Source organism: Hippopotamus amphibius, chromosome 3, assembly GCF_030028045.1.
Source record: "Hippopotamus amphibius kiboko isolate mHipAmp2 chromosome 3, mHipAmp2.hap2, whole genome shotgun sequence".
Taxonomy (NCBI): domain Eukaryota; kingdom Metazoa; phylum Chordata; class Mammalia; order Artiodactyla; family Hippopotamidae; genus Hippopotamus; species Hippopotamus amphibius.
The window spans coordinates 81,317,435-81,333,702 of record NC_080188.1 but is presented as its reverse complement, the minus strand read 5'-3'; the positions used below and the strand labels follow the sequence as shown (position 1 = coordinate 81,333,702).

At 34.2% G+C, this 16,268-nt stretch overlaps 1 protein-coding gene across 6 annotated transcripts in view; it reads left to right on the top strand.

Annotated features, from left to right (window-relative positions):
• LRBA (LPS responsive beige-like anchor protein) overlaps positions 1–16,268 on the top strand; it is a 687,888-nt gene that overhangs the window by 230,100 nt on the left and 441,520 nt on the right. For all 6 annotated transcript variants that reach the window (XM_057725704.1, XM_057725703.1, XM_057725702.1 and 3 more), the window contains one exon: positions 3,704–3,768. In XM_057725704.1, coding sequence (XP_057581687.1) covers positions 3,704–3,768 — 65 coding nt within the window. The remainder of the gene's footprint in view (positions 1–3,703; positions 3,769–16,268) is intronic.

The following is a 16,268-nucleotide window of genomic DNA, read 5'->3' as shown; positions in this document are numbered from 1 at the left end:
TTTTAGTAAAAATTGAGTAGTCAACAACATGGACTTAGGAAGTGATAGTCAATTAAATACAGCTTAGAACAGGTATGAAATTATTGAATCAGTTTTTGTGTTTTGAGTCCTTCCTCTCCAAAGTGCTGAAGTGTGTTTTAAAATTACTCAGCTGCATTAGTGGTTGGATTTGAGGCTTTTAACATGTTTTTCATCAATACCTCTGGGAAAAGAATAACCAAGACCTTTAAATGTACGGTGCATTTTGCATCACTATATAATTGTGAATACTGTGATGAAATATTGAAATGATCATGAAAGACGATAACTATTAAGCTTTTCTTTCAGCTATTAAAACTCACTAAGGGTTATATTGAGCTGTGGTTTATGAAATTGTTTAGACTAACACCTTCTTTAGTAATTGTCTCAGAAGTGGAGAAAAATGCTTTAGGATAGCATGAATCTTCTTTTCAGTTTTGATGACTTCCTTAAGGATGGTAGACAGTGTTTTAGTATGGAGAAAACTTGTTGGTTTTGACCAACAGGTGTATTTAAAAAAAATTAATTTCCTCTTATCATGGGCTTCAGCTTCTTTTTACCTGGGTTAATTCCTATCAGTATGTATTGATGTACCTGGTGTGTGATATTTTATTAAATGTTAAGTAATTTATCATTAGGAATGGGTTATAGATAAATTAAAACTGGTACCTTTAAGAATTGTGAGATTTTTATAACTACCCAAAGTGTAGGTAAGATTTGTATTATCACTTCATTTCTCATTTTCTCTAATTTTTTTTAACTGGTGGAAAAGTTTTATTCAGGTGATTAGATAGCTGTTACTACAAGTTAACTAATATGAATTTATAGATGATGTTTGAGAAAACAGGGATCCAAATGTATTAGCAGTCATAAATATATTTCTGAGCTTTTGTAAGAAAAATTGGACTCTTCCAGTTCTATACATATCTTCATGTCTAATTTGTTTTTAATTTAAAATAAAAAATTGTGTGACATACCAATGTAAGTTGAGATCATAAAATTTTTAGGTGGTAATTTTTTTATAGCGATACTAACATTAACTAGTTTTTTTATCTGACCTAAACCATGCTGTTTAAAAATCTTTGTGAAATTTAAATGACATACTTTCTGATTTTACATTATAAGTAAAAGTGAGTTTGTATACATAAATGAAAATAAAATCAAAATGATGTTTACTTGTATACTTAAAATTTGAGTGTCTCCACTGTTACCTGTTTTTGTCATTTGGAGTATGAGTTTTGTATGATTTATAAATACCCCCACCTGTTGTGGTTTCAAATCAGACAAAGTTGATTTGAGAAAAATAGTACTAGCAGATACTTTTTAAAATAAAATGTCTGATCTAAAGAATTATATATGCAGTCACTTCTTGCCTTTCTTCTTAATTTCTTTTTTTCTAGCAAGAAAAGTAACTTTATTTTCTTTTTACTAAATTTAATCTCCCTTTTGAGATTTTTCTCTCAAGCCAAGTGATCTAAAGACAAACTCAATCAATTTAAGGTCTTGCCTCCTCATAGTCTGGTGCTGTATCAGGTTTCCAAGTGGCTTGCTGAGAGTGCTGTGTTGTGCATAAGAGCTGAGGAGTGAGCACATGCTTCTGTTCCTTGACTAGGGCATCCTTTTGTTACCATCTTTTCTGATTCCCTGCTGTTTATTAACAAAGGTCACAGCTGTGTTTTCCTCATCTCCTCAAAGCCTCAACTACTTGTACATCTTTCTGTGATAATTTTCTGACTCTTTCGAGGGCATGAGTTACTTCGAGGCTGTTTTAGATCCATTTACCATTAAAGCTGCCTCTGTCTGCCCTTCTTGTGCATTACTAGGTTTAAGGCAACTCTTTGAGACTTGGCATCTCCCTGTGCTCTGCCTCGGAAGTAAGGTGTGGAATCTCTGGACCAGGATCAAAAAACTTACCTGAGGTTTCTCCTTTTTTCTCTCTTCTTCCTCCTATTTCTGAGAAGAGTGAAGGGCATGACACCTCCTCTTCTCTCAGAGATTTACTTCTTCATGGAATTTGATTGCTTTTCTTTGTACTGTCTGTCTGTCTACTTCATTTTGCTAGGAAGAGAAGAATTTTAAATTAGACGCCTGTATTTCTATTTATCCTTTACTTGGCTTACCTCAGTGAAAGAAATATAAGATCTCTATTTCGTTGTTTCCGTTTTACGGCAATTGTGAATTTTAAGAGAGTATTTTTATGGACTTACGAGCCACTAATTTTTAAATGTAAGTTATTGAATTATGAAAACATATAGCTTTAAGAATTTTTTAAAGGGGGTATTGAGGTCTTAGAGATATAGAGTGATCTTTGTATGGACGTGTCCTTTTAGTGTCATAATCAGTTTGAGAACATAGATCCCATGACTTCCTGTTCCTCAAGAACACATTGCTTTTCCTGCTCTTTCCTCAACAACACATTGCTTTATCTTCTCTCCTAGTCCTAGCCAATTACTACCTTCAAATGTCTGACTGACTTTATATCTACTTTTCATTTTACTGTTTATGTTCTGTTAGTATGTTCTTGCTGACACTATTAATAATAGAACTCTATAACAGAATTATGGCAAACAGCATTTTCAGTTCTGAGGGCCACCTTGGGTTTTTCAAAACATAAAAGAAAGTAATAAAAATTGGGGATAAAAAGGAGAAAGTAGACATGAAAGGATGAGGCTTGAAAAAAAGAAATCAGAATTTGCCGTGACACAGAAGAGTCTTCAGGTGTGAAATTACATGGAATTAAAAACTCTTAAAGGTGTTAGATTCAGAAAATATGAATACTGCTTATGTTAGCAATGGTAAGGTCCCCAGCATTGTCTTTTGTTTTAACCATTATAAAAGAACAAAAAAAAGTTTAGTTGAGGGATATTGTGTCGGGGGAATATAAGGACTCTTTAGTTTTAAAGAACAAAGGTTATGCATATATGTTTAGTTCTTTAAAAAATACACACACACATGCATACATTGGCATTTGTCAAATCTACCTACATTTCAATTCATGTGGGTCCAGCCTTATTGGATTAATGCTTATTTTATATCTGTTTTGAGATGAGGATTAAAGAAATTCATTTCTATATACTCTACTGTTTGATTTTCTTCTGAGGCTTTTTCATGGGTAACTTATTCATAAGGAATATATTAATAATTTTATACCATCTTTTGCTAATTCATATGCAAGTGAATTATAGTTTTCTAGCTTAAAAGCGGTCTAGCCAAATTCAGACACTTCTTGTCTCTTTCTCAATCATTAATCATCAATTTTTGTAGAATGTGCGCTATTTATTAAGCTTATGGAGCTACTTAATTCTGTCTTCCCCTCATTTGGTGTGATGCATCTCTTAAAGAAACAGAAACAAAACCTCTGACCTTGGTTTTCTATGCTGCCTTCCTTTCAAACTATTTCAATTAAATTAGGATATAATGGTATAGAACTAAAAGGGCAAGATAAATATAGATAGGCTCATTTAGTCTATCTAGAATCAAATTGTTGCTGACTTGTTTAGTTTGCTTTTCAATGGCACTGTTTATGTGTCCATGGGGCTGTGTTGGGTAGACAGCGTGTTTAACAAAACTTTTCCATTAAGAGCTAAGGTATGAAATTGATATGAGTGGTGTTTTTCATAATTGTTGTTTTAAAGAAATAACCTACTGAGTGAAATTTGTTCAGCTATTTTCTGCTGTTTTTTAGGAATGGCAGAATTCTATTCAGAAGAATGCAGGCCTTGCTTTTATTGAACTTGTCAATGAAGGAAGGTAATCTGTTTTATATCCATTTATATTCTACTTTAAAATCTTGTATTTTTGCTATTGAAACTGATATTTTGGGTACTGTATTGTTTTTGCAGTCAGTGTTATAGTGAGTTTAGATATTAATTATTATAAATATTTCAATATTTAATCATTTTATTGTTCTTTTCATGGTTATGTGCTTAATGATAAAGTCAGTTCTTTATTTTTCAGTAAGTAAGGCTGACTTTGGCAAAAGTAAACTGATGATTCTATTAGCAGATATAAGGAAAAGTGATACTTATTTGGACTTCCTAGAAAATTCTATTATAATTTGTAGAACCAATAATTAGACTAATATGTCTATGTTATCTCTCCTGTGTCATGGCCTGGGCATAAGGGAAGACTTCAAGGAAAGAAAATTCAGTAGTAGGAAAGAAAAGTACAGAGATAAAAGTAAATTGAGGAAATGATGAGTGGACTACTTTGTGTCTGTTTTGTGGTAGTTGATTTTGGATTACTTGAACTGAAGACCTAGGGTACAGATTAAAAGGTGTGATTGGCTGCTATTGGAAATAGCATTCTGAACAAAATTATTGTTTAAGAATGTTTTTTTTTAATAGAGTTCTGGCTAGAGTTGAGAGACCGACACCATCACTATAGGAACAGTTTGAGCTAGTAGCTGGGAATTCAGCCTCTGTCTCACTAATGTTGTAGAAAAGGGTACTATTAACTTTATTTTATATTAAATGCTACTAAAATTATTTCACTCAGCAAAAAATTATAAGTGCTCACAAACTAGTATTGAATACATATAAATAAACCTGCAACTAATGCCATATGCTAAATTCTGTGCTAGAAGTACTTAAATATAGGTTTCTAAGGTAGGAGTAAGGAAAAAGAGAAAGACTCCACAAATTAGTATGGAAGAATTAGGTAAAACCTCTCCAGGGAAATGTGATTCCTGAGATGTATTTTTAAGAATGAGTAGGGTTAGTAATGTAGACTTTGGAGAAGTGGGGATTATGGATAAATTGGAGGACATATGTGTGAAAAGCATTCTAAATAGAGGGAATAGAATATCTGAAGTTACTGTGATGTGGGAAGGTGTGTATGGATGTGAGAGTGTTTGCATGTGTATGTATGTGAATTATTGGGATAGAGTGGTCATCTGGATCATAAAAGGTTTATTTGGATTTTCATCCAAAGGCAATGGGAAGCCTCGAAAGATCTTAAGAAAGTATTATCATTGTGATATTTGGGTTTTAGAAAGATAACTAGCAGTGATGTTTAGGATGGGTTGAAGGAGAGGGGACCTGGTTGAAATCAAGAACAATAACAATAACAAGGCTATTGCAGTGATCTGTATGAGAAACAGAGCTAAATTGTAGTCTGGAGTCTGGCAAGTGTTGGGAAATCAAATATTTCTCAATGAGTGAATGACCAATAATTTAGTCTTACTTTTAGCAAAAGTTTCAAAGCGCTTATTCATCAAAAAAAAAAAAAAAAAAATAGCTCTTTGGCTGAATTTCAACACTGAGGTATTAGATGCTTTTAAAGTTTATATATATAAAAAGTTAGTGAGTGCTGTTGATTGAATATGTATTTGCTCTACTTAATGCTAAACACTGATTAGCACTAGTTCTTGTTTTTAAGAAAATTTGTTATAAAAGTTGATTTTGTTTAGGTTTTACTAAGTGTAAATGCCCTCAATTATGCAAATACATTTAATATCTATACATTTAATAGATAAGGCAACATACCCTTGTGATGAATAGTATTAGCTTTGAAGTTAGCCTTGGGTTCAAGTTTCAGCTTTGATATTTGGGAAGTATTTTTACTTCTGTGAACCTCTGTTTCCTCATCTATTCTTTCAGCCAGTATTTATTATGCACTGACTATGTATCATGAATTGTCCTTGATTCTGGGGATACAGCAATAAGCAAAACAAATAAAGAATCTTTTATTGTAGATCTTACATTTGAACAGTCATTGGCAGACTATGAACAATAAACAAAATAAGTAATGGATTATATATGAAAGGTGGTTGGTTCTTTGGAAAAAAATAATGTGAAGCAGCTTGAGGGAAATGGAGATTTTTAAGGGAAATGTAAAAGATTGATACGGTTTGTAGTTTAAATAGAGTGGTTGTATTAAAAATCATTGAGCAAGTGACATTTAAGCAAGCACTTGAAGGATGCGAAGGAGTTAATCATAGGGGCGTGTAGGGGAGAAGCATTCCAGTCCTAGGGAACAGCCAGCATACAGATGAAAGCTTCCCAGGCATAATTGGGGAGTGAGGCCGATATAGCAAGAACAAAACGATCAAAGTGGAGATAAGTGAGAAATGAGGTCAGCGACATAGGGCAAGATTTGTGTAGAGCCTTTGCAGTTCATTCTGTGGGAGATAACAGGCATTGCAGGATGTTGAGTAGAGGAGGGAGACAATCTGCCTTATGTAAGCAAAGGGATCAAGTAGAGAGCTACTTTAGTAATCCTAGTTAAATATGGTGGCAGTACAGGAGGTAAGAAGTAGTAGGATCATGAATATATTTTGAAGATAAAGGTGATAGGATTTACTAATGGATTGGATGTGGGTTGTGAGATAAAGCTAGCAGTCAGATATTACTCTTAAGATTTTTGGCCTCTGCAGCTGTAAAGATGGTGTTTCTATCAACCAGGTTGGAAAAGGCTGTGGATGAAGCAATTATTGGGGAAGATCAGGAGTTCAGATTTGGAAATACTGGTTTTCAGATCTCTAGTAGATATCCAGGTAGAGGCAGTTGCTAATTATTTCTCCAGACTAAAGATCTAAACTTGGGTGTTATAAGCATATAGATGGTATTTAATGTCTTGACAGTAGATGAAATCATTAATGTGGTAGGGTGATGACTGAGATTTGACCACGGGCTCAGAAGATGTTTCTCAATTGGCTAGGAGTAGTTTTGGGAGAGTGGTGTGGAAAAAGCCTATTTGTAGTGAATTTAGGAAAGAAGAAGAGAATGAGAGAAGAGGAATTACAGAATGTGTATAAACAGTTCTTCAGAGGAATTTTGCTACAATGAGGAGCAAAAATAAAATGTAGTGTGGGGAATAGAGTCAAGGGAATTAGGGTTTTTTAAAACTGAGAGCAGGACAACAGTTTCATGGCAATAAGTGGGGAAATCAATGTAGAAGAGATGGGTGAGAATTTCTGGAGTGATGTTTTTAAGTAGATTAGAGAGTGGGTGAATTTCTATGCAAATGAGGGATTGGCTTTAAAGTAGAGCATGGATGGGTCATTTATAGTAACAGGAGAAGACATTTTATGTAGTTGGAGAGTCTGGGACATAAATGTGGAAGTGGAGTGAGAGTTGGGTTTAAAGGGGTTTAGGTTTTGCCAAGTGAATATGGGGGAGAGAAGAACAAGGGAGTCTCTCTATGCTAGAGGGTGGTTATAATCATTGACCACAGGATTATAATTATTAAGCCAGGTGAAGAGGAGAGTGACTGTAAAGAAAACATAGGATGGATAGATTGGAGCTCTAAGGATTGTTGCAGTTATGCTAGTAATAGAATGAGTGAGCTATAAACATGAGAGGTAGTAGTTTAGAGTGCAGGTAGAACCAAGGCCATTCAGTTATTGAAAATGATGAGGTCTGGCATATGACCATGCAATAAATGGCTGAGGTAGGCTGAAGGACATGCTCGGAGAAGGAGAGGAGTTCAGGGAGTTGTCAGACCAGGATCTCAGTCAGCTTTGAATCTCATGTTTATAGACTGTATCACTTACCATCCCTCAGCAGTGGTGTCTCTACATACCCCCAAATAATTCCCAGTTATTTCTCATTGAATTTAGTTTTTGGATCACTGTCACTTTCTCCAACACTGTTCTTATAGAAATTTCTGGTGCTTTTATGCATATTGCAGCATGTATTGGTATTTTGTTCCTTTTTATTGATTAATAGTCTTGCATTTTATGGATATACCATATTTGTTAACCACTGTGCCACCAGTGAAGTCCCTATTGCTATTTTTCATGTAAATAACATTCTTTCTTAAACAGAAATTTTTTATACAGATAATCTTGATAACTGCCAAGTGATATTTCTTTGAAGATTATTATTTTTTTAAATTTTATTTATTTATTTATTATTTTGGGGGGTACACCAAGTTCAATCATCTGTTTTTATACACATATCCCCGTATTCCCTCCGTCCCTTGACTCCCCCCCCACCCTCCCTCAAGTCCCCCCCACCGTCCCCGTTTGTTATACAGATAATCTTGATAACTGCCAAGTGATGTTTCTTTGAAGATTATTACCAAGAGAAAGAAAATACATATACATATAATATTTTACATTAAAACTTTTCTCTATCTTGTAAAGAAATAAATTTTGTGTTATCCTCAAATATTTTATCCAGAACAGCTGATTCTTATTATTTCTTATTGGGGAAGGAATTATTTGAATAACATTTGTTTTTATATCACATGTGATTGTAGATTTTATGGTAACTTTTTCCCAATTTCCTATCTATGTTTATCTTACTGTTTGGATTTGTTTACCTCCTGTGGTTGGAAACTGTCTTACCTTAGTACTTAGCCTACAGCAGGTACTTTATCCTTTGTCTCTTAAGCAAATGTTAGAAATAAACAGTGGTATAAAGAGAATTAACATTCTTTAGTGAAATAGTGGAGGTAGTATTTGAAATTTTTATTCTCTCTTTCTTTAGAGGGTAGAATATATTTTAAAGGAACAATTTAGAGATTTATTTTTCTAAAATCAGTGGGCTTGACTTTCCTTTTACAGATATTGAATACATTTGAGTTTAAATAGCAATGGATGTATTTGTGTAGCAGTGTTCAGCTACTGGACTTAATCCCAGGGGCAAGAAGAATAGGTAATAAGGGTTTTCTTTTCACTGTAGAAGCCAACCTTTTTTTTTTTCTTTTTCTTTTTATGTAAGTCTGACCTGCCTTGACCTCATTTATAGAGTAGCTGCTATAAATTTGGTTCTTGATTAATGTTTTATTAGTGTAAATAACATGTAGACCTTTACAGACTGAGACAGTAGCATAGGGTTTATCAGGCTTGATGGGTATCATTAGCAAATCAATTACTTAGGTCAGACATAAGTAATTGTTGTTTGGTAGAAATGTTTCTCTTAACTTACCTGTTCAATTGATTAGATACTTTCTCTGTAAATACATTGTTTTGGTAGTTTTGAGTTGAATTATTTATATTTTTGTTGTAAATAACATTCCATTTTAAACAGATTTTATATAGAAATAAAATAATAAGTAATCACTAACATAATCAAGTGATATTTCTTTGACAGTTTTTACCAAGACAGAGTAAAATATATAAATATTAACAACAGATTTAAGTTTAAAAAAACTAAATTTCCACATTTTGGGAGTAAGAGCATTGTTATTTCCGAATCATAGTTTTGTTTATGAATGTTTGGTGACACATTCAATCGTTATCATCACCGTCACCTCAGTTGACTTTTCAAATATGCAAATAATGGATCTAAAAGTGTTTTATTTTTTCTGAAAGACAGGTTTCTTTAAACAGTTTTACATTCTTTAAAGAATATTAAAGCCTTCTTTTAGAATGTTCTGTGATGCTGTGCCACCACATTAATAGGAATTTGGAAAATCTGTTCTAAATTCAAGTGTGGTAGGTAACATTATTATGTTTATAGGGCTTCTGTTGATTTATTTGTATACTCGATTTTATTTTATATTAGTTGATTTTTCTTTCACCTTAAAATAATTGAAAAATGAATTCAGTTAAACTAATTCCAGTAGAAATGTTGCTTATATATTTAAATTAAATTATTTATCAGTGAATCTTAAAAGCCTTTTCTCATTTGGATAAAGGGGTTTAGATTTCATGTTTTGCCTTTTTTCTTATTCCTGTTATCCTTAATGGTTTTATTGATCTCTCCTCGAAAAACTTTAGTATCTCAATATGGGTGTTAATTTCACCAGCAGAAATAGATCCAGCTGCTAGGTAGCCTTCTTTCTTCCTGCCAGCCTGCCTGCCATCAATCCAACAAATAGTTTTTGGAGTATTTTGAGCTCCTGATGTTGTTCTAGGTAGTTTTGATTAAGGTAGCTCCTCTGTGAGAGTTACTAGGTCTTATAACTTCACTTGTTTGACTTGTGTTAGAAGGAACAATGTAATGGGTAAATATTGATCATGTTGCATATTTTATATATTTAGGTGGTCCTGTTTTTGTTTTTATACTCTGGGATTCTAAAAAAATCAGTGCAGATTCCCTATGAATAAAATTTTTATAGCTTAAAATGTCAAGAGATCCTGTCTTTGTTAACTAAATTTTAAAATTGTCTCCTCATTTATATTTTAAGGTAAAAAACAGACACGATTCCATTGGCTGATCAAAGTTTTAAAATTTTTGATAGTAAAAGTCAGGAAAGTAGTAGACTGTGGAAGCTAGTTTAAAGGAATGCTATCTGTTACAAATTTTAAGATAAAAATTCTTATCTTGAATTTTATACTTTTTTAAAATAGATAAATAATTATAAAATGACCTATAGTTGAAGTATTGGGTTTATTTTATTAAAAATACATTTTGAGAACTTCTGTAGCCTCCTGGGATTTTACTCTTAAATCTGCTACTAGGACTCTTTGCTTTTCTGCATACTTGAAAAGCACACAGAAAGGGCAGATTATCCCACATACTGTTGGGCACATTGCTTAATTATCCCCAGGGGATAGTGAGTATCTGCTTATTACAACAATAATTCAGACTTGTATCCAAATATGTAAATAGCCCTCATAAAACACATAATGTTTCTAGTACTAATACACTTGTCTGTCTCTTCAGAATTCAGCTGCTTAAATTGCACTTCTGCTTTCTGAACATTCATTTAGTAGCTCCAGCATTTTCATTCACTCCAGGTGTCGCAGATTCCTAATAAATGTCTGCTGAATAAGTTAGTAGAAGACTGAATGAAAGGGAAGGCAAAGAGGGAGAAGGGAGGGAGGGAGAGAGGGCAAAAACACATTTCATTTTATTCTGACCCACTTGGCTGTTATTTGGGTTATATTTTGGTAAAGGATAGGTATTTGTTGCACTTAAGTAAACAGTGTAGCTAGGATATAGTTTTATCTGAGCCACCCAGACATATAGTCTGAATCAAGGTAGAGTTAATCTCTTGGAAACTCTGGAGTGTTTCTTAAAGAGCCACATGCTTTCCAGTTAATTTTTTAAAATAATATGTGTAGTAAGACTTCAATTAAATATCATAAACGGTTGTTTGAATATCATCTTGTTTTTGGTGTAGAGTAAGAGGTGATTGTTTCAAAGATTTGCTGAGAGACTTTCATCTCCATTTACTCTGGATTGAATTGATGTAGAAATTTGTGTGGGGTGTTTAGAAAGAGGTATGTGCTATTCTTTCTTCTTGGAGATTAGACTATTTGAATTACTGTTTATTATTTCTGAAAGTTTAATGGCTTATTAAAGAGGACTAGAATTTTCTCCCCTTAATTAGGATAAACATTTTTCTTATTTAATTTCTTCATGTGTTTTGGTTTAAAAGTCATATGGTCAAATTATTTTTCACTTTTAATTTCCCAGTTTGATCTCAGTTTTCTGTGGTTACTTTTTTTAAATTTTTTTATTTTTTACAATAAACTGCATATATTTAGAGTGTACAGTTTGGTATCCCAGTCTCCCAATTCATTCCCCCCCCACCCTTCCCGCTCTCCCCACTTGGTGTCCATATGTTTGTTCTCTACATCTGTGTTTCTGTTTCTGCCTTGCAAACCAGTTGATTTGTACCATTTTTCTATAGTCCACATGTATGTGTTAACATACAATATTTGTTTTTCTCTTTCTGACTCACTTCACTCTGTATGACAATCTCTAGGTCCATCAATGTCTCTATAAATGTCCCAGTTTCATTGTTTTTTACACCTGAGTAATATTCCATTGTATGTATGTACCACATCTTCTTTATCCATTCATCTGTTGATGGACATTTAGGTTGCTTCCATGTCCTGGCAATTGTAAATAGTGCTGCAATGAACATTGGAGTGCATGTACCTTTTTGAAATATGGTGTTCTCTGGGTATATGCCCAGTAGTGGGGTTGTTGGGTCATATGGTAATTCTATTTTTAGTTTTGCAAGGAACCTCCATACTGTTTTCCATAGTGGCTGTATCAATTTACATTCCCACCAGCAATGCAAGAGCGTTCCCTTTTCTCCACACCCTCTCCAGCATTTAATAGTTGTAGATTTTCTGATGATGCCCATTCTAACTGGTGTGAGATGATACCTCATTGTCGTTTTGATTTGCATTTCTCTAATAATTAGTGATGTTGGGTAGCTTTTCATGTACTTCTTGGCCATCCGTATGTCTTCTTTGGAGAAATGCCTATTTAGGTCTTCTGCCCATTTTTTTGATTGGGTTGTTTGTTTTTCTGATATTGAGCTGGATAAACTGTTTATATATTTTGTCTGTTTATTCGTTTGCAAATATTTTCTCCCATTCTGAGGGTTGTCTTTTCATCTTCCTTATAGTTTCCTTTGCTGTGCAGAAGGTTTGAAGTTTCATTAGGTCCCACTTATTTGTTTTTGTTTTTATTTCCATTATCCTAGGGGGTGGATCAAAAAAGATCTTGCTGTTATTTACGTCAAAGAGTGTTCTTCGTATGTTTTCCTCCAGGAGTTTTATAGTGTCTGGCCTTACATTTAGGTCTTTTATCCATTTTGAGTTTATTTTTGTGTATGGTGTTAGGAAGTGTTCTAATTTCATTCTTTTATATGTAGCTATCCAGTTTTCCCAGCACCACTTATTAAAGAGGCTGCCTTTTCTCCATTGTATATCCTTGCCTCCTTTTTCATAGATTAGTTGACTGTAGTTTATCTCTGGGCGTTCTATCCTGTTCCATTGATCTATATTTCTGTTTCTGTGCCAGTACCATACTGTCTTGATCACTGTAGCCTTGTAGTGTAGCCTGAAGTTAGGAAGCCTGATTCCACCAACTCTGTCTTTCCTTCTCAAGTTTGCTTTGGCTATTCGGGGTCTTTTGCGTTTCCATACAAATCGTAAAATTTCTTGTTCTAGTTCTGTGAAAAATGCCATTGGTAATTTGATGGGGATTGCATTGAATCTGTAAATTGCTTTTGGTAGTATAGTCATTTTCACAATGTTGATTTCTTCCAATCCAAGAACATGGTATGTCCCTCCATCTGTTTGTGTCTTCTTTGATTTCTTTCATTAGTGTCTTATAGTTTCCTAAGTACAGGTCTTTTACCTCCTTGGTTAGGTTTATTCCTGGGTATTTTATTCTTTTTGTTGCAATGGTGAATGGAATTGTTTCCATAATTTCTCTTTCTGATCTTTCATTGTTGGTGTATAGAAATGCAAGAGAATTCTGTGTGTTAATTTTGTATCCTGCAACTTTACCAAATTCATTGATTAGCTCAAGTAGTTTTCTGGTGGCATCTTTAGGATTTTCTATGTATAGTATCATGTCATCTGTGAACAGTGACAGTTTTACTTCTTCTTTTCCACTCTGGATTCCTTTTATTTCTTTTTTCTTCTCTAATTGCTGTGGCAAGGACTTCCAAAACTATGTTGAATAGGAGTGGTGAGAGTGGACATCCTTGTCTTGTTCCTGATCTTAGAGGGAATGCTTTCAGTTTTTCACCATTGAGAATGATGTTTGCTGTGGGTTTGTCATCTATGGCCTTTATTATGTTGAGGTAGGTTCCCTCTACGCCCACCTTCTGGAGAGTTTTTATCATAAATGGGTGTTGAATTTTGTCAAAAGCTTTTTCTGCATCTATTGAGATGATCATGTGGTTTTTATCCTTGAATTTGTTAATATGGTGTATCACATCGATTGATTTGCGTATATTGAAGAATCCTTGCATTCCAGGGATAAACCCCACTTGATCATGGTGTATGATCCTTTTACTGTGTTGTTGGATTCTGTTGGCTAGTATTTTGTTGAGGATTTTTGCATCTAAATTCATCAGTGATATTGGTCTGTAGTTTTCTTTTTTTGTGGTATCTTTTGTCTGGTTTTGGTATCAGGGTGATGGTGGCTTCATAAAATGAGTTTGGGAGTGTTCCTTCCTCTGCAATTTTTTGGAAGAGTTTGAGGAGGATGGGTGTTAGCTCTTCTCTAAATGTTTGATAAAATTCACCTGTGATTCCATCTGGTCCTGGACTTTTGTTTGTTGGGAGATTTTTTTAATCACAGTTTCAATTTCATTCCTTGTGATTGGTCTGTTCATATTTTCTATGTCTTCCTGATTCAGTCTTGGAAGGTTATACCTTTCTAAGAATCTGTCCATTTCATCCAGGTTGTCCATTTTATTGGCGTATAGTTGCTTGTAGTAATCTCTTATGGTGCTTATTATTTCTCCGGTGTCTGTTGTAACTTCTCCTGTTTCCTTTCTAATGTTATTGATTTGAGTCCTCTCCCTCTTTTTCTTGATGAGTCTTGCTAGAGGTTTATCGATATTATTTATCTTCTCAAAGAACCAGCTTTTAGTTTTATTGAGTTTTGCTATTGTTTTCTTTGTCTGTATTTCATTTATTTCTGCTCTGATCTTTATGATTTCTCTCCATCTACTAACTGGGTTTTGTTTGCTCTTCTTTCTTTAGTTTCTTTAGGTGTAAGTTTAGATTGTTTATTTGGGATTTTTCTTGTTTCTTGAGGTAGGATTGTATCGCTATAAACTTCCCTCTTAGAACTGTCTTTGCTGCATCCCCTAAGTTTTGGATTGTTGTGTTTTCATTGTCATTTGTCTCTAGGTATTTTTTCATTTCCTCTTTGATTTTTTCGGTGATCTGTTGGTTACTTAGTAGCGTATTCTTTAGCCTCCATGTGTTTGTGTTTTTTACAGTTTTTTTCCTGTAATTGATTTCTAATCTCATAGCGTTGTGGTTGGAAAAGATGCTTGATATGATTTCAATTTTCTTGAATTTACCAAGGCTTGATTTATGACCCAAAATGTGATGTATCCTGGAGAATGTTCCATGTGCACTTGAGAAGAATGTGTAATCTGCTGTTTTTGGATGTAATGTCCTATAGATATCTATTAAATCAAGCTGATTTATTGTGTCATTTAAAGCTTGTGTTTCCTTATAAATTTTCTGTCTGGATGATCTGTCCATTGGTGTAAGTGGGGTGTTAAAGTCCCCCACAGTGATTGTGTTACTGTCGATTTCCTCTTTCATAGTTGTTAGCATTTGCCTTATGTATTGAGGTGCTCCTATATTGGGTGCATATATATTTATAATTGTTATCTCTTCTTGGATTGGTCCCTCGATCTTTATGTAGTGTCCTTTCTTGTCTCTTGTAACATTTTTTATTTTAAAGTCTATTTTATCTGATATGAGTATTGCTACTCCAGCTTTCTTTTGATTTCCATTTGCATGGAATATCTTTTTCCATCCCCTCACTTTCAGTCTGTATGTGTCCCTAGGTCTGAAGTGGGTCACTTGTAGTCAGCATATATATGGGTCTTGTTTCTGTATCCATTCAGCCAGTCTGTGTCTTTTGGTTGGTGCATTTAGTCCATTTACATTCAAGGTAATTATCAATATTTATGTTCCTATTACCATTTTCTTAATTGTTTTGTTTTTGTTTCTGTAGGTCCTTTTCTTCTCTTATGTTTCCTGCTTAGAGAAGTTCCTTTAGCATTTGTTGTAGGGGTGGTTTGGTGGTGCTGAATTCTCTTAGCTGTTACTTGTCCTGTAAAGCTTGTGATTTCTCCTTCGAATCTGAATGAGATCTTTGCTGGGTAGAGTATTCTTGGTTGTAGGTTCTTCCCTGTCATCACTTTAAATATATCGTGCCACTCCCTTCTGGCTTGCAGAGTTTCTGCTGAGAAATCAGCTGTTAACCTTATGGGAGTTCCCTTGTATGTTATTTGTCGTTTTTCCCTTGTTGCTTTTAATAACTTTTCTCTGTCTTTAATTTTTGTCAGTTTGACTGCTGTATGTCTTGGTGTGTTTCTCCTTGGGTTTATCCTGCCTGGGACTCTCTGCACTTCCTGGATTTGGGCTGTGGTTGCTTTTTAGGCTTGTTTTGTTTTGATCAATGTAAAATAATAGTGCTGCATTTAAATTATGTTTTTCACTCTGCAAGAATGCTAAATTCCACTAGGTTTAAGGGCTTTACGCGTCTGGTGTTGCGGGTGACCATTCTCTGCAATGCTGAAGTATATAACTTTCAGAAAAATGTGGTGTGGGTTCAGGATGCCTGTAGAATATGCTTGTGTTTGTGTAGAAGTTTCATAACCGCACATATTGTTAAAATGCCTTAAAGGGCCAGAACAGGGAGAGCGGGAGAGAGTGGCGGGAGGGAGGGCATATGGGGTTATATGTATAAATACAGCTGGCTCACTTTGGTGTACCTCAAAAGCTGGTACAAGAGTGTAAAGCAATTATATTCTTACATTTTCAGGAGAAACAATTTGCTCTTTATCCCAGTTGTAGTAAAGTGTTTGGCTTTGTTGTAGTCTTCCTTATAAAGGGTATTGGCCTCCAG